General features: G+C 38.8%; 1 protein-coding gene and 1 non-coding gene across 2 annotated transcripts in view; one reads left to right on the top strand and one right to left on the bottom strand.

Annotated features, from left to right (window-relative positions):
• The first annotated feature begins 1,178 nt into the window (after positions 1-1,178).
• The window catches only part of Map7d2 (MAP7 domain containing 2), a 46,310-nt gene continuing 19,625 nt past the window's right edge, over positions 1,179-27,863 (top strand). Inside the window, exons 1-4 of the mRNA XM_035450258.1 lie at positions 1,179-1,552; positions 4,523-4,633; positions 12,469-12,623; positions 17,052-17,176. Of these exons, the coding sequence (XP_035306149.1) occupies positions 1,456-1,552; positions 4,523-4,633; positions 12,469-12,623; positions 17,052-17,176 (488 nt within the window). The 5' untranslated portion in view covers positions 1,179-1,455. The remainder of the gene's footprint in view (positions 1,553-4,522; positions 4,634-12,468; positions 12,624-17,051; positions 17,177-27,863) is intronic.
• On the bottom strand, positions 23,201-23,306 carry LOC113837671. Its single transcript, XR_003488360.1, has one exon. It is a non-coding gene; the product is annotated as a U6 spliceosomal RNA (small nuclear RNA).

The raw sequence follows: 27,863 nt of genomic DNA on the forward strand, positions 1-27,863 counted from the left end.
TTAGAGGTCTTTGTTCTGACTGTGCACCTTAATAGATTAGTGACCTTCTTATGAGGTCCTTCTGACATGTAGAAAGAAAATCTACCAAAACTCATCCTGAACTAAATTTATTCTAGGGCAAAATATTTAAAACAAATTACGCTGCTAGTTAAATACTTATTGTTAAATTTGTATAATGAAATACTATTTAGTCTTCGTCTTGGGTAGCCATATTTCACTCATCAGGTGGTAAAGTTCTGTTCCCTTCTACTTCCAGTTTTTATCTGGAAGAACACTAGTGTTCATCATCAGAGCTTAATGGCCCAAGCTCATCAGGATAGGACATCCAAGAAATGCACACTCATGATTGGAGAGTGCCTGACTCCAAACTAGAACACTGATGCTTAAGTCATGATTACTCAGTTTTTGCTGTCCTACATAAATTAATTTTTCTTGCTTGTTTTTATTAAGCCACAAAAGTCCTAGATATGTATTTGGAATCTAATAGAGGGTTAGTCTAGTCCAAGAACACTGTAATGTAATGAACAGCCTTACCTCAGGCTTCTCTGTAGAGGCAAGGATAGGAGCTAGTATTTGCATTGTCATTGAGCTAGTGGGGGTGCAGAATTAAAACACCTTTGCTTCGCTGTCAAGAACAAGTTTATGAAAGAAACACTTTGGTTAATATGGGTAATTTGATAAACCCTCCTTTTAAGAGAGAAGCCTGGTAACTGTTTTTATTTTCTAGTTAAAATTACTTAGTACCTGCTACCACCCCACCTACAGACATACGCCTAACTGTGGCAAGGCATTGAGTATTTTTGTAGTCAGAAGTTTCTGTACCCTTGTCAAATCTTGGTCTGTGGAATATTATCTTAAGAGTAATATGAGAAGAAAAGCATTACAATGTAGAAAAGGAGTTCAAAGATGGAAATGGGGCTTAATAAAATATGTTTCAAAGTCAAATGCTGTCCTCAAAAGCTATATACAAGGTTGAAAATTAAAATTATACTTCAACTTAAATTTTCTCAAGTTTTCAATTAGAAAGGCTATATTTGATATTGGGACCGAATTTCAGTTCTCTTAATCAGATTTGAGACAGGCTTCAAAGAGTTAATGCATATTAAGCATTATTCATAAGCAAATCAAGAGCTGGCATAGCAACAGCTTCTCCCCAGGGAGGAGAGGAGAGAGGACAGGACAGGACACAGTGTTCACAGTCTGTGGTTGGAGAAGCCAGCAGTAGCCTAGCTGTATTGTTTACTCTCCACCCACCAGAAGGCACTGGTGTAGTGAAGAGAGCACATGTGTCTGGGTTTAGGATGCTGAGCACAGAAAGCCCCATTTGGTGACTCATCCAGAGCACTAAGGCATTAGTGCAGTATTAGTGCAGTACAGCTGAGTGGTTGATATTGTTATCTGTTGATATTCTATGCTATCTGATTTTTGGGATTTGGGCAGGAACGCCTGGAAGCGATGATGCGCCGGTCCCTGGAGCGTACACAGCAGCTAGAGCTGAAAAAGAAGTGTTCATGGGCAGGATCACCAGCTTCAGGGCCTGGAGGACGTGATGGTGAGTCTAATGCTATCTCTGCATTGCAGGGCCCCTATGGGGAGATCACGGACATGACTGGATGGCTGCAGGATTTGGAAGATGCTGTGCACGGCTTTACAGGCACCTTTTCAGATGCTTAAACTGCCATGCGTCCTGTGTGTGTATGCATTTCTCATAAAGGGAGTTGTCATTCTTCTTGCTATCAGATAGCTGAAGCATGAATACTGGGCTTTGGGAAAGAGCAAAAGAAAAGCAAAGGAAACAAATACAGAGCCTTATAGCTGAACTAAGCATGCAGATACAAAAATAATTTCATTTCAGGAGAGGGAAATGGCAGGAGGCACAGTCACAGCCCTAGATGTGACTGGAAAAGGCACAGCAATTACTCTCAAAGAAGGGCTGGGCATTTTCCTTCTTCATTATGATTTTTTGTTGCTCTTTTGATTTCATTTTAAAGCAATTTATTTACTTCATTATCCAATTCATAATCATCTTTAAATTTTCAAATGCCTAAATGTATGGATTATTACTAATATCAGGATGACTTTTTCCTCTTTTCAGTGTCATAGTATGTTTCAGTGATCTCAGTATTCTGTTAAGCAGGAGTTGTGTACTAACTCTTTTTGAGAGCAGATATTTAAATTACCATCTCTTGACTTTTACATCTTGTTCTATTAATCATTAGGCAGTGAATACACCTTTTCTTTATTCTTTTGAGAAGGCAATAACTAATTTATTACTTTTCTAATTCTTTATTAAAAACTAAAGTGCAACAACAAATTGGAACTTTTTCTTTTACCTCTCTTTGCTCTGATTTTTTCTGTGTAGGTGAATCAGAAAATACCCCACCCCTTCCTCTAACTTTAGCAGCCAGCACCCTCCCTTCGGACACAGGGACCACTACAGCTGCTGCCGAGTCCACCAACGGTATACCCGAGCATCACCATACCATAGTGTTTTGTGATAACTGTTCTGATCACCCTCCTCCATCACTGTGTCTGTCTCAAGTACTTTCACAATTGATTTCTTAATCTGACCTGTCATGACTTTTTCTCTAGATCTGTGAATGACATGCTCATATGTTTTTGTTCTTAGAGCTGCATGCCTTATATCTTAGTGTCCTGGAGACATTTCATCCTCAGCTCACTAACTTCTGCCTTAAAAAAACTCTCATCAGTATTGGACTTTTGTGCATTTAGACATTTAACAGTCTCATTGGTCATCTTGTTTTAGGTAGCAAGTAGCAAGACACTTTCATTACTTTAGTGAATGACCAGAAATCACACAAATTTCTAAGTAGAATACTTGAGCTTGGTTAATGTGACAGATTTCTGGTAGTGGTAGGGAATTTATCAGTACTAACATGGAGAATTCACATAATTAGACAACTTGGCTTTGTACCTAACTCTATCTCTGTCTAAAAGGCTGTCTGTTTTAGAAACATGGAGAAATCTTAAGAGCAAAACTTAGTTTGCATTTAGTAATGACTTTAGAAATACTGTAAATTTTAATGATAAACTGAAAATGAGAAATAGAAGGGATGTGATATTTATCAGCAATATAGAGAGGCATATTATTTGTAGAAATAAATATCTTTGATTTTTGACTTTCCTCTGACACAGAATAACATTGGTAGTGTTAAGTATCACAGATTTTGCTTCATGGGTTGAGATTTGGTCTCCCCCCCCCTGGAAAGGTGAGAAAAGAGTATTACTACACCTAAGGCGAGTAATAAGGTGAGGTGAGTGACTCAGACATAAAATTTATGGGAATGCCAAAAATATCAAGATTAGATAATATTTTAATGCTGTATTTTAAAAAACTTAAACCATAGAACAATCCATGTTAAACAAAATAATCTCTCTTCCTCCCCTACTTCCCTGGGGAACCCCTGGTGTTACCTATGCTAAGCAAGCACACCAACACTGAGCAACATCCCTGACACAAGTATTGAATTTCTAGACACTGTGACAAACCATATCAGAGCCTGAGGCAAAGGGGGAAAAGTGTACAGATATATACATGGTTTTATAATTTCTAGTGGTTGCTTATTTTTCCAGAAATTTAAAGTAATTAAAATCAAACAGTGAGTGTTAAAATTTAAAACATTATTTCAAGTATTTTATGTATCCTCAATTAAAATATGTTATATTTTGATTTTAGCTTAGTTAAAATGATTTAAGATTGCCACTTGGTGGGCGGAAATTGCCATATAAAAGGAATTCTCTCATTTGAAAACATAAGTTAAATTTTGGAAATATTAGGAGTTAGCTTTCTCATCAGTAATGCATACATAATTTTACATTTGCCTTGTGTTGTAGCATAGCTTCACAGGCACTGTTAGCACTTTTCTGTTGCTTGTAATGATTTAACTTAGAAGCTAATCTAAAACATTGATTGGAACATGAGAACAAATAGAGGGTCAAATGTTTAAATCCTTACTGTATTGTTAAAGCATTTGCAAAGAGCCATTTTGATGGTATCTCTTAAAAATAGGAAAATCAGCAACTGCTGAAGCTAGTGCTACTTTAAACACAACTCCTTGCAATACAAATTACATTCTTTTTCCAACCTGAGCCTCAAATAACCTCCAGGAAAAGTTATGTTTCAGCACATATAGTTTTAGTCAAGGTATTAGATATTTCTAGGAACAGTTGTCCCTGGGTCTAGCTAGGTTAGTTTTGTTTTTGTTTGATGCAGATATATTTAAAAATCCAGACGCAAAAAGCCCAAGGTGGGATTAATATCATTTTAGCTGAGTATCTGAGTGAGTTTGAACATTTAAAGAGAAAAGCACAGTGAAGAAATTGCAAACCAGTGGCTGTTGTAGCATGGATGTTTCCAGATTAAGATAATGGAAGCAGTGTGCTATGCTGCAACGGAGCACCACTGAATGTGTGTGGATGAGGACAGGAAGGACACTTTGAGATTTGTATTCACAGGCTACAGTGATATGAAAACCAATGTCTTTAATGCATTTCTCTGCAGCATGTGACAAACTTTCAACATCAACCATGAATTTGCCAAAGCAGACGGAGCCTCCTATGAGTAAACGCCTGTCTTCATCCACCGCGGCAATATCTTATTCCCCAGACCGAGGCAAGTGAATGGGTAGACCTTGTCTCTCCAGTTTGCTTCTTTCTGGTGTGAATGTCTTAATAGTGCCCTTTGTGAAAGCCTCCTCTCAAGCCTTCTGCAAATAATACCACTGTCTTAACCTCTAGGGTCTGGCTAACAAGACTTTAGAAAGTGGTATTGTTCTGTAAACAAAGGTCATTGTTGATTGATAGGAATTTATAGTCTCCCAATCTGCAAGAACCTATTCCACAGAGCATGGAGGAAGGTTGCTTTGTTTTGTTTTTAAAGCACTTGCTGGGTCAGTGATGTAATATAATTGATTAGCCAGAAAGAGCAGAATTGATTAGTGTTATCTGGGGGATTTGATATTATGGAAAAAAAATGGGACTCTGAAGTCATTCATGGTTTGTAGGTCTATCTAGCTTATAAATGAAAACAGAAGTACAGTAATAATGAGAACTTTTTTCATTTATTTTACATACCAACCACAGTTTCCCCTCCCTTCTCTCTTCCCATTCCCTCCCCCCACCTCCCATCTCCCCCGCCTACCATTCCTCCTTTGTTCAGAAAGGCTCAGGCCTCCCATGGGAGCCAACAAAGCTTGGCATATCAAGTTGAGGCAGGACCAAACTCCTCTCCTTGCATCAAGGCTGGGTGAGGCATCCCAGCAGGGGGAAATATGTTCCAAAAAGCCAGCTCATATACCAGGGACAGATCTTATTCCACTGCTAGTATCTCCACAATCAGACAAAGCTACACAACTGTCACCCTCATGCAGAGGGCCTAGGTCAGTCCCATGCAGGCTCCCTAACTGTTGGTCCAGGGTCCATGTGCTCCCAAGAGCTCAGGTCAACTGTGTCTGTGGGTTCCCCTGTCATGACCTTGACACATACCCCCCTCTGCATTTGCTTTCATCAGGTACTGGATGAAGGCTCTCTGATGACGATTAGGGTATTTACCAATATGATTACAGGGGAAGGCCAGTTCAGGCACCCTCTCTAATATTGCAAGGAGTCTTAGCTGGGGTCATCCTTGTGGATTCCTGGGAATTGCCCTGGTACCAGGTTTCTCCCTAACCCCCAAATGGCCCCCTCTATCAAGATATCTCTTTCATTGCTCTCCCCCTCAGTTCTGCCCCCAGCTCAACCAACCTGATCCCTCGTGTTCCCATCCACCTATCCCCTGCCTTCCACCCCTTCCTGCTCCCAGTTTACCCAGGATATCTCATCTATTTCTCCTTCCCGAGGAAATCCATGCAGAGGACCCCCTTTTATTTTTCCATTTTTTATTTGAATTAGAAATAAGCTTGTATTACTTGTCAATCCCAGTTCCCTCTCCCCTCCTCCCCTACCAGCTCCCCAAAGGACCCCTTTTTTTAAAAAGGAAAAGCATGAATGACCTTTTAGGCAGCGTTTTGATTTGGAATAGATAGATAGATAGATAGATAGATAGACAGACAGACAGACAGACAGACAGACAGACAGACATAACCATTTCCAGAACCTGAGTAGATGTAACAGCATCTGTGTTCTAATGGAGGCTCAGAAGAGTTGTTGGAGGCCTGAATTTTTTCTTTTTATTGTGCATAGGTTAAGAAAGAGAGGGCTTTTCTTATGTAACATGCATATCCTAAAGCACTGAAGAAAGTCAGGTACTGGAAGACTATTAAGGTTGTCAGATCATCACCAAGGGGATGATCCAGAGGAGGTTTGTGACTTGGAAGAGGATGGTGGGCCTTCCTCATTGTCATTCACTGGCATTGACTTTTCCCTCCATTCCAGAGGTATGATGTGTATAGCAGAGTCCCCATAAGTGTCATAATGCTGCTGATTTTTTGGTGCCCATTCATGGTAACCTCTAGAAACATGGAAGGAAGGAAGGGTTTGAAAATACATAACACTTTTAACTCTATGACTATTCCTCTAGTGAACATATTCCATATTTTCTCAAATTCATTACTTTACATTGATGAACATGCAAACATAAACATGCTGTATCATGGTTGACAACTAAATTATCTGCTTGTGTGTTCTAAATTGAAAATCTTCAGTCTCCATACCATTTACTAAATAGATATCCAAACAATATCCATTGTCATATATCATATCCTCAAACCAAAACATTTTAGTTAATAGATTTTATTTTTCCTTTTCATTTTTTGAGTTTTTTGTTGTTTTGGCATAGATTTTTCAGGCAGGATCTCATTCTATACTCCAGACTGACCTTGAACTCCTGATATTACTACCTCCCAAATGCTAGGTATAAATCATCACATCCAATGGTCACTGAATTTTGGATCATGAATCCTACCTACTGTCTTTCATTAAAGCTGATAATCAGTTGGCTATTATTTTTCTACTGTTTGTATAATTTTGCCCTTAAAAAAATTCAGAAGATAGGAAAGTGTTTATTTTTGTACTGTTACAGGATGACACTTTTCATTTTAAAACATTAGTGTTTTAAAATATTTATTTATATATTTTTAAATTTTTTAATTGAAAATAGATTCTTCTCTCATATAATACATCCTGACCACAGTTTCCCCTCCCTCCACTCCTCCACGCTCCTACTGACCTCCCCCTCCTTGAGATCCATTCTCCCTCTGTTTCTTAAGAAAAGAGCAGGTCTTCAATAAAGTCTAAAATGAGGTTTTGTAGTCTTTCTCTTTTTTGTAGATGTAATCTTTCTTTTTCTAGTGTTAGATATACTTACTGAGTAAGTGAGTCCATATAACTTTTGGAAGGGAGTTAATTCTCTTAACTAATAGAGGTCACTGTGCTTGTTTTTTTTTGTTTGTTTGTTTTGTCTTGCTTTATTTTGTTTTTGAGACAGATCTTTACTGTGTAGCTCAGGCTAGCATCAAACTCAGGATTCTCCTGCTTCAGTCCCCAAATGCTGTGATTATAGGTTATGTACCATTACATATAGCTCAGGTCACTGTAATATTGTGTTAAATTAATTCTAGTGCCACAAGAGAATGAATGAACTTTCCTAAGCTCTTAAGTGATGTCTTACTTTTTTGATTTTACTAGGAAAAACTCCAAAGCCATCCTTTGTTAGAATTATTTTTATTTCCACATTTGTTCTGCCATCATGTTAAATGCCACCATGCACTATCTTGTTTAAACATTTTCTTTAACTTTAATTCTGCTTCTTAAAAATTTTAATTTAATTCTGTCCCTCAGCTCATCGCATGCACCTTTGTTCCATGGAAACCTTTCTTGTTTCAAGAATGCTGACACCCACACAGGCTTCTTTAGCCAGAAACAGAAGTACATACATGTTCTCAGAGCAGGCCAGTGACTGAGGTAAAAGAAGCCAAGCTGTGAAGTCAAAGAAAATGCCTGAAACAGTTTTTATCAGCCTTGGATTCATTCTTGAATTTTTGCATTTTGCTTCTCATTTTCTGGCTTTGTGAAATGCTTTCAATGGTTAATAGCATTTTCTGCTTGACAGTATTTTGCTATTGCTGTTTGTTTTAAAACTGAATAATATATAGGTGAGTAAATTATGCTATGACTGGTGACATGTGAATCAGGTAGAAAATCAACTTGGTGGGCTATAGAAGTTAGTAGACTTTTCTTAGATCATTTAGAAAAGTAGCATATAGATCTTACAGCTGCTCTACCACTCATTATTGCTCATATATAAAATGGGAGTTTTTGTTTTTTATTTATTGTAATGAAAGCTAAGTATGGTCATGAAAGCTTGTAATGCCAGTTACTTAGGAGGCCAAAGTGGGAAGATCATAAGTTTAAGGCCAGTCTGGGTAACATAGCAAGAGCATGTTTCAAAAATTTAATATTTAATGTTAAATTATCATGAGGATTAAATGAGATCATAGTATTAATAAGATAGCACACTGGTTGGCACAGAGTAAGAGCCCAAAGAATGTTTAGAGCCTTGCTACTTAAAAACGTGATCCATGGATCAGCAATGGGAACTTTGTAGAAAGGCCAGCTCTGAGATCCTCCCTAACCTGCACATTAAAGTCTGACAAACACTGGCCTTCCTTCACAAAATATGATTATATCATGATGTCAAGATTTAGGGCAAGCATTTTCTTCATTTGCAGATGAGCAGCACAATGTCCACATAAGGTTGACTCTGGTCTTCATTCCCAACATAGTATGTTTGGTGAAAATGACATCAAGTTACATAGGATCTATTCTTATTGCTTGTTTCTTTGGGGTGGGGTAGGGACAAAAATCTCATGTAGTCCAGGCTGATCTCAAACTTGCTATATAGTTGAAGCTGGCCTTGAACTCCTGATCCTTCTGCCTCCATCTCCCAAGTGTTGAGATTGCCAGTATGTGTCACTATGTCTGGCTATAAAACCTCTTAAGTGGTTAGGATATGTTTTACAAAGAAAGGTTAGTGACTGCTTAATGGGTAAAAGGTTTCATTTGGGAGCCTTAAAATTATTTGGAGTTATAGTTATGATTGTGGCTATGATTGTGAATATACTAAAAAACAACACTGAACTGGACATTTAAAGGGGGAATTATATATGCCGATTCTACCTCAACAACATCCCCCCAAATTCTTAGCAAGTATGAAGTACCCTCATTTTGAGAAAGAGAAATGTTTCAGGGGTCTCTAAGACTAAGCCCAGGTTTGATGATTTGCTCAAAAGATTCAGCATACATATATATTCACCTCTTTTATTTATTATGATGAAAGGGTATACATAAAAATCCAAAAAGGGGAAAACAACTAGGGACAAAAAGTCTAGGAAAGACAAGGCACAAGCTTCCAGAGTTTCTCCAGTATAGTCACTGAGGATGTGTTTCATGGAGTTAAGACAATGATTAACTGCCAACCAGGGAAGCTTTTTTTAAGTTTATTTATTATACAGTGTTCTGCCTGCATGTATGCCTGCAGGCCAGAAGAGAGCACTAGATCTTATGATAAATGGTTATGAGCCACCATGTGGTTGCTGGGAACTGAACTCAGTACCTCTGGAAGAGCAGCCAGTGCTCTTAACCTCTGAGCCACCTCTCCAGCCCCCAGGGAAGCTTGTTGATGCTGAATTTTTACAGGGTTCTAACCATGTGAACTCCTTGCCCAGTGAAAGTAGATATTTGGATTGTTTTTTACATACAGTTAAGACATAATAAATTATACACCACTAATGGTGGGAACCTTGATCAAGTCAAATTCCCAGGTATTATTGTTCAGATACCCACTTTAGGAGCTGGTCTTTCCAAGAACAGCAGCCTAATCTTAACACTGTCTTCTGAATAGTCTATACCCTTGACTCATTGCCATGGAGTCTTCAACCAATAGGATCCATACAGAAGATGAAGCAGGCCTGTTGCATTGATCTTACTTGTAACCTTTTGGTAACCTGGGCTTAGAAATAGAATAAAATCCTATTAACCTTAAAGGTATGTCTTAGCCAGATTGCTTCCTGGTCCCTTCTGAATATTTTTCATCTGGCCCAAGCACAGCTCTGGCCAGTAAGTAGAAGTTTACCTGACCAACTTCCATGTCTGAGGCAATGTTATGACATTAAGGGCACATACTAGAAGTAGTACCATTCTCGAGGGCTCATGGGTTCCTATGGAAAACAAGAAGCTAAGAACTTCAGGGCACTTGAAGCAGAAGATTCATTATCAAGAAACACCCCCAATGTGACCTCGCACTTTTGTGCCTCTCACCGTGCCCCAGAGTGCTTAGTACAGTGGGAGTAATTCATTTCAGTCTGTGATTCCAGAGGTAGTGCCTGAGGCTACCAGTTCCAAAGCCCCCTTCTGCTGGTGGTACTGGCTCATCTTCCTGATAAGTGTAGATAGTATATTAATGTGCTCTATTGGAATTATATCAAAATTGCCCCACCACAGCTTACTGAGTCATACACTTATGTGCAGTCTGGACTCAGAAATCTGTGCTCATAGCAGCTTACACGGGCATTATGGGAAGCTTCTTCTGGAAGAAAGAACTTCCACGAGCAATTCTGGAAAACAGATTGCAGATATCTTTGTGATAGTGTCCTCCATGCCACTACAAGCTGAGTTTTGTTTGTATTCTATTCATCAGTCAAAACATTTTTATGAGTGGGAGAGGAAGAGGAGAAGAAAATAAAGAAATATTTAATTCAGCTTAATCAGAATGATACACCATGTTTAGGGATAATTCAAAGTAAAATACTAAATTTTCAAAGAACTTAAAAGTAGGTTTATGTAACTTCCTATTTTTTTAGCTTAGTCATTTATCCAGTGACCAGTGTAAAAACAATCATTCTGTTTTCTTGGGACAGCTACCTGGAAGAAAGTTTACCTTAGGTGTGTGTACTAGGAAAAGGTAAATTAAGTAGAGTCAGGCCCTAAGTCCATTGTTATAAACCACAGCTACTTTAAAAAAAATTGAACAGAAAACAGCAATGATGCATCTTGACAACCTTTCCCAGACTGTTGCTTTACAAGAACATACCCAGGCTCTGCATCAGAATTATAGCTCTGAAGAACAGCTTGGATTTTTTGGCTGGTGCCATCAGAGACCTGTCCCATGGACATTTATATATAACTGAGGTAGTCCAGCAGTATTCAGAATGTTTCGTTTCACAGTTTAGACACCAAATGAGGGATGTGTTTACAGTAGTCTCTAATTGAATTTTAAAACTCTAAAGTATCCCTCTTCTCGAAGTTGATTCTTTTCAGTCTCTATTCCTAGACAAAAATCATAGTAAAAACTCACTAGTTTGAAACTTGTTCTGGTTTCAGTACTCAGTTCCAATCAACCTACTGATGACAAAACCAAGAAAAGGTTGTCTTTTTCCCATTTCCATTGAAGGGGAAAACAAAAACCACTCTCTGACTGTGATTCTTAACCTCAATTTAGGTAGCTTGTCCAAAAGTAGCCAAGAAATCCCCTGAAGCAGCACTCTTGGAGTTTCAGTAGTTATCTTCAAATTCTGTAGGTAATTTTCACCTCTCACAACATCTAGCTGTTTCATATGATAGCCAACAACTCCATAGGTATACAAGTACCACAGGTTCACTCCTCCATCACCCTTTTTCCAAACATTTTTACTTCATTTTTGTGAATTGGAGTCATTGTAGCAATTCTACCTCTGATGTAACTGTTTCTGCCCCCACCCCAACACCAAGGTTTTGTGATGCATTAGTAGAACTCAGAGGACTCATAGGTGATGGCTATGATTTATTATAATAGCAAGATACACAACCAAGTTAACAAAGGGAAGAGTGTATGAGAACTACAGAGGAAAACAGGTATAAGTTTCTAAGGATCTCCTATAACAGTCATACAGGATATGCTTCATATAACATATGACTGTACATATAAATTGTTGTCTACTGAAGAAGCACTCTAAAGATTCAGTGCCTTGGGCTTTTATTAGGAACTAGTCATGTGGGCAATCTTTACTAAGCAAACACTCAAACTTCACACACTTAGAATGTATTATTTGTACAAATGGGTTTTTAGCACTCATAAGTGAATGATACAAACCATCCTAAAATCTAAGCTCCTAGATACTAGCCAAAGAGCAATCTTGTAAGCAAACCCACAAAGGCAGTAGTCAGGACTTCTGTGTTCTTCCTGTGTAAGGAAACTGAGTCTTAGAGTCAGTAAGTACCCTGCCCATGGTAATCCTGCAGTAAAGTCTGCTTAGCTCCAAAGTACACTTTTAACCCCTCAAATGAACTTGACTCTTGAATCTTGGGAGTCATATAAGATGAAATCTATTCTGTATACAGTAGAAAAAGCATATTTCAAAAATGTGGATTACACATTACATTTTTAAAGAAATATTTTCTTTTCAACCTCTGATTCTCCTGCCCTTTCCATCTGTGTTTCCTGTATTTTCTGGCTATTATGCTGTAACTCTCTAGTATTCCATGCCTGTCCTCATGTAGCTCTTGGCAGCCCTCTCAAATCTTCATACAAGTCCTCTCCAACCCGGACCACTGAGAGAAAGAAGGGTACACCTACATCTGGCATGGGAGATGCTGGGAAGGGAGTCGTGGCAGGAGCAGAGTCTTCTCAGGTAGGTTTAAATGCTCTCTCTCACTCTTTCTGTACTGTAATTTGTCTGACAGTGTGATTGTTCCTACCATTGACCTGGGGTCTCAGTTTCTGTCAGTCTTCAGGGACTGTTTAAAGGATACATTTGGTTTAAGTTTTTTTTAAATCAAACTTTGGGAAATTATCAAACATTTGCATCCCCCTGAATCTTAATGTCTTGTATCAGATTACTAATAATATTGTTTGGATAATACAGCCTTTCTTTCAGAGGACACAAGTCAGAAGGAGTATTTTAGGGGTCTTCTCTGCTTCCTCAAGGCTCCTCCTCTAGGAGTCTTGCCTCTGGACATAACTAAAACTGAGGTTCTAGGTCAACATTCACTCACAACAGCCTTTGAATGTGTTTTTAAATCATGTTTTATTTGAATTAGAAACAAGATTGTATTACATGACAATCCCAGTTCCCTCCCTTCTCCCTCCCATCCTGCCCTACCACCCATCCAACTAAAGCCCTACCTATCACATATCCTTTCTTCTATTCTTCCCCTGACTCAACCTTTCTGCAACCCTCATGATCTCTGCATCCTTCCTCTTCTTCCCTTCTCATCCTTGTAGCTCCCTCACCGCTCCTCCCATGCTCTCAATTTGATCAGGGGATCTCGACCCTTTCCCCTTTTCCAGGGGACCATGCATGTCTCTCTTAGGGTCCTCCTTGTTTACTAGATTCTCTGGCAGTGTGGATTGTAGGCTGGTAATCCTTTACTCTATGTCTAAAATCCACATATGAGTGACTACATATCATGTTTGTCTTTTTGTGATTGGGTTACCTCTTGAAGAATGGTTTCTTCGAGTTCCATCCATTTTCCTGCAAATTTCAAGATTCCATTGTTTTTCTTCTGCTGAGTAGTACTCCATTGTGTAAATGTATCACATTTTCTCTATCCATTCTTTGGTATAGGGGCATCCAGGTTGTTTCCAGTTTCTGGCTATTACAAATAGTGCTGTTATGAACATCGTTGAACAGATGTCCTTGTTGTAATGAAATGTGCTTCTTTTGGGTATATGCCTAAGAGTGGAATTGCTGGATCTTGTGGTAGACTGATTCCCATTTCCTTGAGGAGGCGCCATACTGATTTCCAAAGTGGCTGTACAAGTTGGCACTCCCACCAGCAGTGGAGAAGTGTTCCCCTTTCTCCACATCCTCTCCAGCATAAACCATCCTTGGTGTTTTTGATTTTGGCCATTCTGACAGGAGTAAGATGGTATCTCAGAGTTGTTTTGATTTCCATTTCCCTGATGGCTAAGGAAGTTGAACACTTTCTTATGTGTCTTTCAGACACTTTAGATTCCTCCATTGAGAATTGTCTATTTAGTTCTGTACCCTACTTTTTAATTGGATTGTTTGGTGTTTTGGAGACTAGCTTCTTTAGTTCTTTGTATATTTTGGAGATCAGCCCTCTGTCAGATGTGGGGTTGGTGAATATCTTTTCCCAGTCTGTGGGCTGGCGTTTTGCCTTGTTGACTGTGTCCTTTGCCTTACAGAAGCTTCTCAGTTTCAGGAGGTACCATTTATCAATTGTTGATTTCAATGTCTATGCTACTGGTGTAATGTTCAGGAAGCAGTCTCCTGTACCAATTAATTCAAGGGTATTTCCCACTTTGTCTTCTAATAGGGTTAGTGTGGCTGGGTTTATGTTGAGGTCTTTGATCCATTTTGACTTAAGTTTTGTGCATGGTGATAGGCTTGGGTCTATCTGTAGTCTTCTACATGTCCGCAATCCAGTTACGCCAGCACCATTTGTTGAAGATGTTCTCTTTGTTCCAGCATATAAATTTGGATTGTTTGTCAAAACTCAGGTGTTCGTAGGTGTCTGGGTTAATATCAGGGTTTTCAACTATATTCCATTGGTCTACCTGTCTATTTTTGTGCCAACACCAAGCTGTTTTCAGGACTATAGCTCTGTAATAGAGATTGAAGACAGGGATGGTGATGCCTCCATATTGTACAGGGTAGTTTTGGCTATCCTGGGTCTTTTGTTTCTCAATATAAAGTTGAGAATTGTTCTTTCAAGGTCTGTGAAGAATTGTGTTGGGATTTTGATGGGGATTGCACTGAATCTGTAGATTGCTTTTGGCAAGATTGCCATTTTTACTTTGTTGATCCTACCTATCCAAGAGCATGGGATATCTTTCCATTTTCTGGTATCTTCTTTAATTTCTTTTTTTAGAGACTCAAAATTCTTATGGTACAGGTCTTTAACATTTTTGGGTAGTGTTACCCCAAGATATTTTATGTTGTATGTGGCAATTGTAAAAGGTGATGTTTCTCTGATTTCTTTCTCCACCAATGTGTCATCCGTATATAGTAGGGCTACAGATTTTTTTGAGTTAATCTTGCATCCTGCCACTTTGCTGAAGGTGTGTATCAGCTGTAGGAGTTCCCTGGTAGAGTTTTTTGGGTCACTTATGTAGACTATCATATCATCTGTAAATAGTGAGAGTTTGGCTACTTCCTTTCTGATGTGTATTCCCTTGTATTCTTTTGTTGCTCTAGCTAGAACTTCAAGGACAATATTGAAGAGGTATGGAGAGAGTGGATAGACTTGTCTTGTCCATGATTTTAGAGGAATTGCATTGATTTTCTCTCCATTTAATTTTATGTCAGCTGTTGCTGTATATTGCTTTTATTATGTTGAGGTATGTTCCTGTTATCCCTGATTTCTCCAAGACCTTTATCATGAAGGGGTGTTGGATTTTGTCAAAGGCTTTTTCAGCATCTAATGAGATGATTGTGTGTTTTTTTTCCTCAGTCTGTTTATATGGTGGATTACATTGATGGATTTTTGTATGTTGAACCATCCTTGTATCCCTGGGATGAAGCCTACTTGATCGTGGTGGATGATTTCTCTGATGTGTTCTTGGATTCGATTTGCCAGTATTTTATTGAGAATTTTTGCATCAATATTCATGAGGGATATTGGTCTGTAGTTCTCTTTCTTAGTTGTGTCTTTGTGTGGCTTGGGTATCAAGGTTATTGAAGCCTCATAAAAAGAGATTGGCAATGACCCTTCTGCTTCTATTGTGTGGAATACTTTGAGGAGAAGTGGTATTAGCTGTACCTTGAATTTCTGGTAGAATTCTGCACTGAAGCCATCTCACCCTGGGCTTTTTTGTTTGGGAGACTTTTGATGACTGTTTCTATTTCATTGGGGTTATGGGTCTATTTAAGTTGTTTATCTGTTCTTGACTTAATATTGGTAAGTGAAATCTGTCCAGAAAATTGTCCATTTCCTTTAGATTTTTGAATTTTGAGGAATATAGGTTTTTGAAGTATGGCCTGATGATTCTCTGTAAATTCTCTGTGTCTGTTGTTATGTCCCCCTTTTCATTCCTGATTTTATTAATTTGCATGTTCACTCTCTGCTGTTTGGTAAGTTTGGATAAAGGTTTGTGTATCTTGTTGATTTTCTCGAAGAACCAACTCTTCGTTATATTGATTCTTTGTATTGTTCTCAATTTGATTATTTCCTGGTGTCTGCTCCTCCACGGTGTTGAATTTATTTTTTTATGTCATATGGACACTGTTGGTAAAAAGGGCCATTAAGCAGGTACCCTCAATTCTATGTATTTATTTAGAAATTATATATGCCATACTCATTTGTGTTGCCGTTTGCTGCATAGAAAAGTACCCAAAAGTGCCTTGGCAGTTTAAATAAAAACAAATATGTCTTCACTCATAGGTTTCTTGGGTCTGAAACTCAGGAGGCAGAGGCAAGTGGATTGCTGTGAGTTCGAGACCAGCCTGGTCTACAAGAACTAGTTCCAGGACAGCCTCCAAAGCCACAGAGAAACCCTGCCTTGAAAAACCAAAAAAATTATGTTAAAACTACCATATTACTATTGAACATTTTAAATTTTATTTATTATTTGAAGTCTTGGATAGCAAGTCCAGGAATTTACATGTTACACAGTCCACCACTTATCTTACATCCTTAGCTCTGTTAAATACTTTGTAATAGCATATATTCTTTTCAAATTCATGGTTGCCCTGAGATAGGAGCTAGTGTTTATGACTCTTAGATTTTCTGTAAAGTGGATTATTTGTGGAAGAAGGTTGCCATTTGTGGGGGCTAAATGAGGACTTGTTACAGGAAAGTGTAGTAAGGAAAGAGGGTAAAGCTCTTTCTATAGGCCAGTCCATAATGCCCTTTTCCATCTACTAAGGCAGGTCAGGGGAAAAATAGAGAGAAATTTATGTTTTGCACTCTGCATTATACCATGTATGCCTCAGAGTTTACAATTAAGCATCGTGGATATTAAAATCACTTTCTTCTGGTAAAGGTTTTATAATAAGTGTATATTTTATATTTATTTGAATTTAATGTTTTAAGTTATTTTATTTTTTGAGATTATAATTACATAATTTCCACCTTCCCTTTCCTTCCTACAGATCGAGAAAGTGAAGAAGGGACGAGTGACAACTTCTGTTTCCACTGGGGGTCTTGGGTCCCCACTGAGAAGATGTGAGCCTCCTGAAGCCATTTCTAAGAGGTCATCTTCTCCTGTGAAATCCAAGTAAGCATATCTTCCCTTGCCAGAACTCTGATGGTTGACAGTCGATTTAATTTAGTTTGGTTTGGTTCCATCCAACACTGTGGCTTCTGTTCTGCCAAAAGCATGACCAACAAGAAGGGGTGAGCAGGACAGATGTCTGCCTTTGGGGTATGTGTTTACACACTTATGTATCTTCTGGATAAATGATGGACCATTTGTAAGTTTGTTGCTTGGTAACATATATAGGGCTCATATTTGCCAAAATGATATGGTCAGCATTTTCTCTTTAGGTCCTTCAATTCAATTTTTGTCTTCTTTATTTCCCCTGGCATTATCCTTTCTCTTTTGATTGTACTATGTCTAGTTCTGGATTGAAGTGACTGCATTGTGCATAGGCACCTGCTTACCATCTCCTTTCCTACTCATCTTACTGTCTCACTGTTTGTCTCTTTAACAGATAACTGGTGGTTAGCAATTCTGGTTTGGAGACAGAGTCTCATATAACCAAGGATGTCTTTGACCTGATCTTTCTACCTCTGCTTCTACAATGTTGGGATAATAGGTATATGTTACCACATAGCCCAACATTTTTTTCAGATTTTTTAAAATTTAAATTAGAAACAAACTTGTTTTACATGTCAGTCCCAGTTCCTTCCTCCTTCCCTCCTCCCCTGCCCCCCCACCAACCCCCCATCCCATCCTCTTTCTGCTCCCCAGGGAGGTTGAATCCTTCCATGGGGATCTTCAAAGTCTGTCATATCCTTTGGAATAGGGCCTAGGCCCTTCCCCCGTGTGTCTAGGCTGAGAGAGTATCCCTCTATGTGGAGAGGGCTCCCAAAGTCCATTCATATGCTAGGGATAAATACTGATCCACTACCAGAGGCCCCATAGATTACAAAGGCCTCCTCAGTGACACCCACATTCAGGAGGTCTGGTTTCTCAGCTATCTGTCTGGGATCCTTGAGGTCCCCCTAGTTCAGGTCAGCTGTTTCTGTGGATTTCTCCAGCCTGGTCTTGACCCCTTTGCTCATCACTCTTCCCTCTCTGCAACTGGAATAGCCCAACATTTTAAAATAAAATATGTTTTATTAGGGATGGATAAACTCAACAAGGACAATGTAAATGAAAATCAAATTTGTGATCACTGTCCTAAGTTACTAAAAGATTTTTTTTTTTTTTTTGGTTTTTGGAGACAGGGTTTCTCTGTGTAGCTTTGGAGCCTATCCTGGCACTCGCTCTGGAGACCAGGCTGGCCTTGAACTCATAGAGATCCACCTGACTCTGCCACCCATGTGCTGGGATTAAAGCTTTGAAATATGGAGCATTTTAGATTTCAGAACTTCCTATTAAGAATGATTAACCTAAAAGTAAGCAAAGAAAATAAAACATAAAACAGAGCCAGGCGTTGGTGGCGCACGCCTTTAATCCCAGCACTTGGTAGGCAGAGGCAGGCAGATCTCTGTGAGTTCGAGACCAGCCTGGTCTACAAGAGCTAGTTCCAGGACAGCCTCGAAAGCCACAGAGAAACCCTGTCTCGAAAAAAAAAAAAAACCAAAAAAGAAAAAAAAACATAAAACAGATAGAAAAGAATGCTTAACTATTGTGAAAGAGCTGAGAGGTCTAAATAGAGGAAGAATGGATGAGGGCAATAGACAGTAGGTGGGGGAAGGGAATGGGAAGAGAGGAGGGAGGGGAAACTGGTATGTAAAATAAATGAAAAAATTAACAACTGTTGAGAGGTCTAAAGAGAAGCAAGTGTTTCTTGGTTTTACCTTTTTAAATTAATTAATTCATTCTCTCCTACATTACACCTTACCACAGGTTCCCCTCCCTCATATCTACTCCTTCTTTTCCCTTAAGAAAAGAGCAGACCTCCCAAGGATGTCAACAAAACAAGCATGGCATAACAAGTTATAATGAGATTAGGCACACCCCTTGTGTTAAGGTTAGATGAGGCAACCCAGTAGGAGGGCAAGGGTCTGAAAGGGAGGCAAAAGAGTCAGAGACAGCTCCTGTTCCCACTGTTAGGAGTCCCATAAGAACATCAAATTACACAACTATGCCATATATACAGAGGACCTAGGTCAAGCATATACAGGCTCCCTGATTGTCAGCTTAGTTTCTGGGAGCTCCTATGAGCCCTACTTAGTTGATTCTGTGGACCATTTCTTCTGGGGTCCTTGACCCCTCTGGCTCCTACAATCCTTCTTCCCCCTCTTCCATTGGATTCCTCAAGTTCCCTCAACCTAATATTTGGCTGTAGGTCTCTGCATCTGCTCCCAGCAGTTGCTGGATGAAGTCTCACTGATAAAATTTGGGCTAGACTCTGGTCTATGAGTATCATTAGTAACAGAGTATCATTAGGAATCATTTCATTGATTTGTTTTGCCAGTTGTATTTGATTCTATCATAGGTCTTGGGCTATCCAGTCTCTAGTTCCTGGCCATCCAGGCAGTGTCAGGCATGGGCTCCCTCTCATGGCATAGGTTTCAAGTTGTACCAGTTATGAGTTGGCCCTTTCCACAAGTTCTGTGCCACCTTTACCCTTGCAGACAGGACAGATTGTAGGTCAAAGGTTTTGTGGCTGGATTGGTGTCCCAGTCCCACTGCTGGAAGCCTTTTCTGGTTAGAGGAGACAACCAGTTCAGGCTCCCTATCCCCTATTGCTAAGAATCTTTGCTAGGGTCACCCTCATAGATTCCATGGAGTTTCCATTGCACTAGGTTTCTACCTCACCCCTGAAATGCTCCCAGTACTGAAAAACAGATATTTTGGTGGCACACATCTATAATCATAGTGTTTGGGTGGTAAGAGAGAAGGATCACATAAATTCTAGGCCAGCCTGAGCCAGCATAGGCTACATATTGAAAGCCCTCTCCCCAAATAAATAAAAATAAAATTCCCAGAAAGATAGGCTTCCATTGGATGAAAATTAGTGACTGAATCACGGTGCTTATGGACTGGTCTAGAAAATAATGGGAGCTCACATGTGTTGAACATAAATTATTTAAGAAAATTCAGCCAAACTATACAGTAATGAAAAACATTGGTCATGACTGCCTACAACCACATGGGTGGATCTCAGGAATGTTAAAATGAGTGGAAAAAGCAAGTTAAAGAGGAATGTCAATAATACATTCCACTTATTTTTAGTTCCTAGATATACTACCTAAACAATGTTCTTCAGAATTAAATATGGGTAAAATGAGTTTTCATGAAAATGATATGGCAGACATAAAATTCAGGATGATACTGGCATTTTTGAATGAGGGAAAAGGGGGATCAGACAAGGAAGGGCCACACAGGATTTTTCAAAGTCACGTTAGTGATGTGGCTTTTGCTTATTTTTTTATTGAGCTATACATTTTTCTCTACTTTCCTTCCCTTCTCCCTCTCCCATTCCACCCTCCACACTCCCAGTTTACTCAGAAGATCTTGTCTTTTCCCCTTCCTAGGCAGATCCATGTATGTCTCTCTTGGGGTCTTCTTTGTTATATAGGTTCTCTGGGGTTGTGGCCTGTAGGCTGGTTGGCCTTTGCTTTATGTCTAATATCCATCGATGAGTGAGTACATAGTATATTTGTCTTTCTGGGTCTAGGTTACCTCACTCAGCATGTTGCTCTTTAGTTCTGTCCATTTGCTTGCAAATTTCAAGATGTCATTGTTGCTGTTTTTTTGTTTGTTTGTTTGGTTTGATTTTAACTATGGAGTAGTACTCCATTAAATGTACCACATTTTCTTTAATCATTACTCTGATGAGGGGCATCTAGGTTGTTTCCAGGTTCTGGCTATTATGAATAATGCTGCTATGAACATAGTTGAGCAAATGATTTTGTGGTGTGAGTGTATCCTTTGGGTATATGCACAAAAGTGGTATTGCTGGCTGTTGAGATAGATTGATTCCCAATTTTCTGAGAAACTGCCGTACTGATTTCCAAAGTGGCTGTACAAGTTTGCACTCCCACCAGCAATGGAAGACTGTTCCTCTGTCTCCATATCCTCTCCAGCATGGTGTTTTTGATCTTGGCCATTCTGACAGGTGTAAGATGGTATCTCAGAGTTGTTTTGATTTGCATTTCCCTGATGGCTAAGGATGTTGAACATTTCTCTAAGTGTCTTTTGGCCATTTAAGATTCTTCTGATGAGAATCCTGTTTAGTTCTATACCCCATTTTTTATTGGGTTATTTGGTGTTTTGGTGACTAGCGTCTTGAGTTTCTTATATATTTTGGAAATCAACCCTCTGTCAGATGAAGACCTTTTCCCATTCTGTAGGCTGCCATTTTGTCTTGTTTACTGTGTCCTTTGCCTTACAGAAGCTTCTCAGTTTCAGGAGGTCCCATTTATTCGTTGTTGCTCTCAGTGTCTGTGCTACTGGTGTTATGTTTAGGAAGTCGTCTCCTTTGCCAGTGTGTTCAACGAGACTTCTGACTTTCTCTTCTATCAGGTTCAGTGTGGTTGGTTTTATGTTAAGGTCTTTGATTCATTTGGCCTTGTGTTTTGTGCATGGTGATAGATAGGGATCTATTTGTAATCTTCTACACGTCAGCATCCAGTTATGCCAGCACCATTTTTGAAAATACTTTCTTTTTTCAATTTTATAATTTTAGCTTCTTTGTCAAAAATCAGTTGTTCATAGGTGTGCACGGGTCTACAATTTGATTTCATTGGTCTACCTGTCTGTATTTATGCTAATACCAAGCTGATTTTATTACTATAACTCTATAGTAGAGTTTGAAGACAGGGGTGGTGATGCCTCCATAAGTTCCTTTATTGTTCAGGATTGTTTTAGCTATTCTGGGTTTTTTGTTCTTACATATGAAATTGAGTATTGTTTTTCAAGGTCTGTGAAGAATTTTGCTGAGATTTTGATGGGTATTGCATTGAATCTGTAGACTGCTTTTGATAGGATTGACATTTTCATGATGTTGATCCTACCTATCCAAGAGCATGGTTGATCTTTCCATTTTCTGATATCTTCAATTTCTTTCTTCAAAGACTTAAAGTTCTTGTCATACAGGCCTTTCACTTGTTTGGTTAGAGTTACCCCAAGATATTTTATATTTGTGGCTATTATAAAGGGTGATGTTTCTCTGATTTCTTTCTCAGCCTGCTTATCTTCTGTATATAGAAGGGCTACTAGTATTTTTTTAGTTAATGTTCATGATTTTAGTGGAATTGATCTGAGTTTCTCTCTGTTTAATTTGATGTTTTGTCAACTTGCTTATATTGCTCTTATTATGTTTAGGTATGTTCCTTGTAACCCTGATCTCTTCAAGTCCTTTATTATGAAAAAAGATATTGGATTTTGTTGAAGGCTTTTTCAGCATCTAATGAGATAAGCATGTTTTTTTCTCTTTCAGTTTGTTTATATGGTGGATTACATGGATGGATTTTCATATGTTGAACCATCCCTGCATCTCTGGGATGAAGCCTACTTGATCATGATGGATAATTTTTCTGATGTGTTTTTGGATTCGGTTTGCCAGTATTTTATTGAGTAGTTTTGCATTGATGTTCATAAGGGAGATTAGTCTAAAGTACTTTCTTTGTTGAATCTTTGTGTGGTTTAGGTATAAGGGTTACTGTAGCTCATAAAAGGAGTTTGGCAATGTTCCTTCTGTTTTTGTTGTTGTTGTTGTTTTGGTTTTTTGAAGACAGGTTGTCTCTTTTGAAGACAGGTGTAGTTTTGGAGCCTGTCCTGGAACTAGCTCTGTAGACCAGGCTGGCCCCAAACTCACAGAGATCTATCTGCCTGCCTCTGCCTCCTTAGTGTTGTGATTAAAGGCAAGTGCCACCAACACATGGCTGTTCCTTCTGTTTCTATTGTGTGGAACAATTTGAGGAGTATTGGAGTTAGCTTTTCTTTTCAATTCTGCCCTGAAGCCATCTTGTTCTGGGCTTTTTTTTTTTTTTTTTTTTTTTTTTTTTGGTTGGAAAACTTTTAATGACTGCTTCTATTTCCTTATGGGCTATAGGTCTATTTAAATTGTTTATTTGGTCTTGATTTAATTTTGGTATGTGGAACCTATACAGAAAACTGTGTAAAAATATGGAACACTTCACAGATTTGAGAGTCATCCTTGGGCAAGGGCCATGCCAATCTTCTCTGTATTGTTCCAATTTTTTTATGAACCATGTGCTGCCAAAGTGAGCACCATGATGTAACATTAAAAGCACACTAAAAATGATTAGCTTTGAGAGGGGGTCTTGTTACCCTTTTTGAATTTGGATCCCAAATTTCAGGCTACTCATGTGACCTCCTTGATCTCAGGTAAATCAAGCCACAGTTAGATAGTTATGTATACTACTAGCATTACTCTTTTAAGTGGTTGTTTCTTTTCATTGTTTGTATTGTCAGATATGTCTCTGAGTTCCAAAAGACTTGGCTTCAGCTACACTCTAAAAGTAGTATATGGAACATAGATGAAATCTAGAGAGAAGAAATCAAGTGTGGCCAAAACTGTGTTTCACTAGCCCGTTTCTGCTTCTGAATCTTAATATACTACTTACGCTTCCAGTTCTGTGTAAAATATTCTAAGTTGGTTTTGGTCATTATGATAGTGATGTGGACTGTCTTTGTTTCTTTTTGCCTAGCAGGAGCTTAACATGTCTCTGTTTTTAGTACATTCATATTGCTTAAGGAAAAAAATACTTCACATGGTAAGAGTTACTCAAGCTTTTCGAATATTTCCATAGACTTTACAAGTCCATGACCTAAAAATCTGAAATATAAAACTTTTTGAGTGCCAGCATGAAGCTCTTTGGTCTCTTAACTTATCCTTAGTCTTCCTTTTTTCATGATCTTCACTTATAAGCTAGTTCATTTGAGGGCTGGCCTTTGATTTAGGTTGGTTTGGTATTTAATTGAGGTTAGATTCAGATCCTGCATTTGGACAGAAACCCTATGGCAGAGGTGTTGAATCCTTGCTAGTATCTTTATACCATAGTGTTAGTTTGTGTGGTAAGGTAGTATACATAGGTTTTCTTTTTCTCTCTGAAAAGTAATAAATTTTAGACTGTTGGCTGAGTTCTCCTAGCCTGTCTCCTAGCCAGGATGTAGATTGTGTTCATACTTGGCCTTAAATAGCATTGAAGAAAATAAAACTAGATTCCAGGAGTATGTGTGGTGATTCCTTTGTGGTCCCACTTTGCAGTCCATTCATGTTCAGAAGTGTGAAGCTGTCTCCAGAGAGTTATTCTTGCCATTGTACTTACAGAGGTGTTTGTTACTATCTTTTTGCTATTCATGCAACTTAACAAAGCTATATAATCCTGTTGTATGCTACAAGAAGGCCTCCTTCAAGCATACTTTTTAAATTCCCTATTACACTATTATTGAACCTGAAAATTAAAGTAGCAAACTAAAACTAAATACTAAAAAAAAAATATCAATACTTGGGTGCCATTCCCTGTGGGAAAAGTCACTTAGGCTCTCAGTACTGGTTTTCTTATAAAATTTGTGGCTAATAGCAGATTCCTGCCTACATCACTGACAATTAAATTGGCTTTGAATAAGTAGGTATGGAGATAACTTTAAAATAAAGCTCTACAAAAAGAATGATGACTTCTTCCAATTAATTTATGTTTAATTTCTTTCTTTAGCTAAAGTACATATATCTGAAAACTAAAAAAAATTAGTATTGCCAGGTTTCCCTTGGCTTGCAGTACTATGAGTCAACCTGTCTAGAACCATGGAACCTGCCAGACCAACTGTGTCTTGTTTAAGATGTGCTCCTCTTGCATAGTGGCCAGCAGGATGCTAAATCCATATAAGCATATATAGAGGCAAGATGTCTTCGAATTTCTATATAATTGAGAACTCTCTCTCTGTCTCTCTGTCTTTCTCTCTCTCTCTCTCTCTCTCTCTCTCTCTCTCTCTCTCTCTCTCTCTCTCTCTCTCTCTCTCTCTGTGTGTGTGTGTGTGTGTGTGTGTGTGTGTGTGTGTGTGTGTGTGTGTGTGTTAGCATATTCTCTTTGTTAATGGGGGTTGGGATGGGGAACTATAAACAGCCTTCTTGAATTTTATCCCACATAACCTATTCTCACTTCACAAGTAGAAGGGTGGTTGTTTGTTTATTTTTAATGTGTAGTCATGAGTGCTTGATCCAGTTTTACTTATAACAGAACCTTATAGTCAGTGGTGTGATGTTAACTTCCATATGACCATTATGGATCTGACAAACTATAGACTTCTGCCAGATAGAGATAGAGAATGTGACCTCATCTTTGCATCAGTGAGCCATTTAATGCAGACAAGAATGTCATGTTGGCATTCTGATGGTAACTTTATCGCTGCTAAGCTTGGGACCAGTTCAGGCTTTGTATTAGTTACTTTTCTCATAATTATGGCAAAATAACTGGCAAAAGCAACTTAAGGAAAGGTTGATTTTGGTCCACAATTTGAAGGTACAGTCTATCATGGTGGTGAAGCAGTTGGTTACATTGCATCCATAGTCAGGAAGCAGAGAGATAATTGCTAGTACTCAGCTCCTCATTTTCTCCTTTTTGTTCAGTACCCCACGTCATTGATAGTGCCATCTATATTAAGAGTGGGTTTTTTGACAGGTGGTGGTGGTACACACCTTTAATCCAGCACTTGGGAGGCAGAGGCAGGTTTATCTCTGAGTTCAAAGCCAGCTGGGTTTACAGAGTGAATTCCAGGACACCCAGAGCTATACAGAGAAGCCCTGTTTTTTTTTTTTTTTTTTAAAGAGTGGGGTTTCCCCTTTCAATTAAAATTTTTTTGAAACATCCTCATCATCATACCCAGAGGTACATTTTTATGTTGATTCTAAATCTAATCAAGTTGACAATAAATATTAATCATCACAGACTTTCCCATTTCTCACAGTCCAGTTGTAGGGATCCCTGCTAGTTAGAGTAGTGTTTGCAGAAAACATCTATGTATTCATTCATGGGCACAGGTACCTGTGTACTGAAGGCCCCTGAGGCAGGACTCATCACTTTTCATACTACTTAGAGAATCCCAGTGTAAAGGCTCCCTGCAGGTCAAGAGAACTCCCTGTAGCAAGAGAACTACAATGATCAGGTTGTTTATGTCCAACTCCTTGCTTAGTCTCACTGATTAGAAAACTCTTATCTTACTCCCTGGGGAGTCAGATGAGTGCAAGGAAAAAAATAGACAGTTTTGCCAGTTTTCCATTACTAAAAATGACTCCTTAATGAATCAAGGTAGAGATGTCTATAGGAGGAGAAAATGTTTCTGTCCATCCACCATATCATTTTTTTTTTACTGTGACTTCTCCCATCTAATCTGATATCCACCCCTTTGCCTTTACTCTTGTTGGACTGAAGGCATCCATGACACCCGCATAATGTTCTGGGGAGCAAGTAATATGTGTTGATTGTGGTAGAACATTAGACCAAATCTCTCTCAGTTACTCTCACTTGTTATGACAAACATGTAGTGCTTTACAGCTCTGAAAAATGTGTACCTCAGAAGGCCATTGTCACCTTGAGAAAGCAGACAGAGGCTTTCCAAGGTGGAGGACAAATGAGGATCTGCCTGTTTAATAATGTACTTACAGTCCTTAGTGACGGCACAGAAAAACACGTGGCTAGACTTTCTGCTATGTTTATATATATTCTATGAACTAAAACATAAGTTTTGTAGCTTCTAGAAAAACAGTGCACAGTTACAGCACTGTCAACATGAGAGAACAAAAATAAAGCATGTTTTCCCATTACAGTTTGTCTTAGTTAGGCTATGATAAAACACCAAGACCAAAACAACTTTGGTAGGAAGGGGTTTATTTTGATTATACTTAGACTTCACAGTCCATCACTGAGAGAAGTTGGGGCAGGAACCTGGAAGCAGGAGCTGATACAGAGGACATAGAGGGATGCTGCTTAATGTCTTGCTCATCATGACTTGCATATCACAGGGATGGCACACCCACAGTGAGTTAGGGCATCACACAGCAATCATAAATCAAGAAAATGCCTCAGAGGCTTGTCCTTGGCCAATCTAGTAGGGACATTTTCTCAATTGAGATTCCTTCTTCCTGGCAGGGCATTGGTGGCACACGCCTTTACTCCCAGCACTCAGGAAGCAGAGGCAGGCGGATCTCTGTGAGTTCGAGGCCAGCCTGGTTTACAGAGCGAGTTCCAGACAGGCTCCAAAGCAATATAGAGATTCCTTCTTCCCAAATGACCCTATCTCGTGTCAGGTTGACATAAAACTAACCAATACAAGTTTATCATCCTGATTTTGGTTCATATTACTATTTTTGAGGCATCATCATCTCAAAAATTCTCCTGCCTCATCCTCCTAAATCTTAGGATTTCCCACAGACTAGCCCAGCAAGGTATGGTAGTCCCTAGGATTAGGGTCCTCGAAGACTAGGTGGGTAAGGATTCGGCAGTGACAAACAGAAACAAACACAGAGGCAGTTTGAATCTGAGTGTATTTTTCAGTTCTCAAACAAGGCTTTTTTATAGAGATATTTTCTTAGGGGATTTTTTTTTAAAGCAAACCCAAACATATGACATTATTGTTACTTGGCACAGTGACGCAGAAATCCAAAACATAAAATCATCCAGGGTTAACCATATATTTCTTAAATCAAATTAATAAATTTTTATCATCAGTTATTGTTTAACATCTATTACCTAGTTCTTGTGAGTTTTTGAAATATTGAGCTATTTTAACTATTTAAACTCTTTTTTATTAAAAGCTTTCTTTA

Source organism: Cricetulus griseus, chromosome X, assembly GCF_003668045.3.
Source record: "Cricetulus griseus strain 17A/GY chromosome X, alternate assembly CriGri-PICRH-1.0, whole genome shotgun sequence".
Lineage (NCBI taxonomy): Eukaryota > Metazoa > Chordata > Mammalia > Rodentia > Cricetidae > Cricetulus > Cricetulus griseus.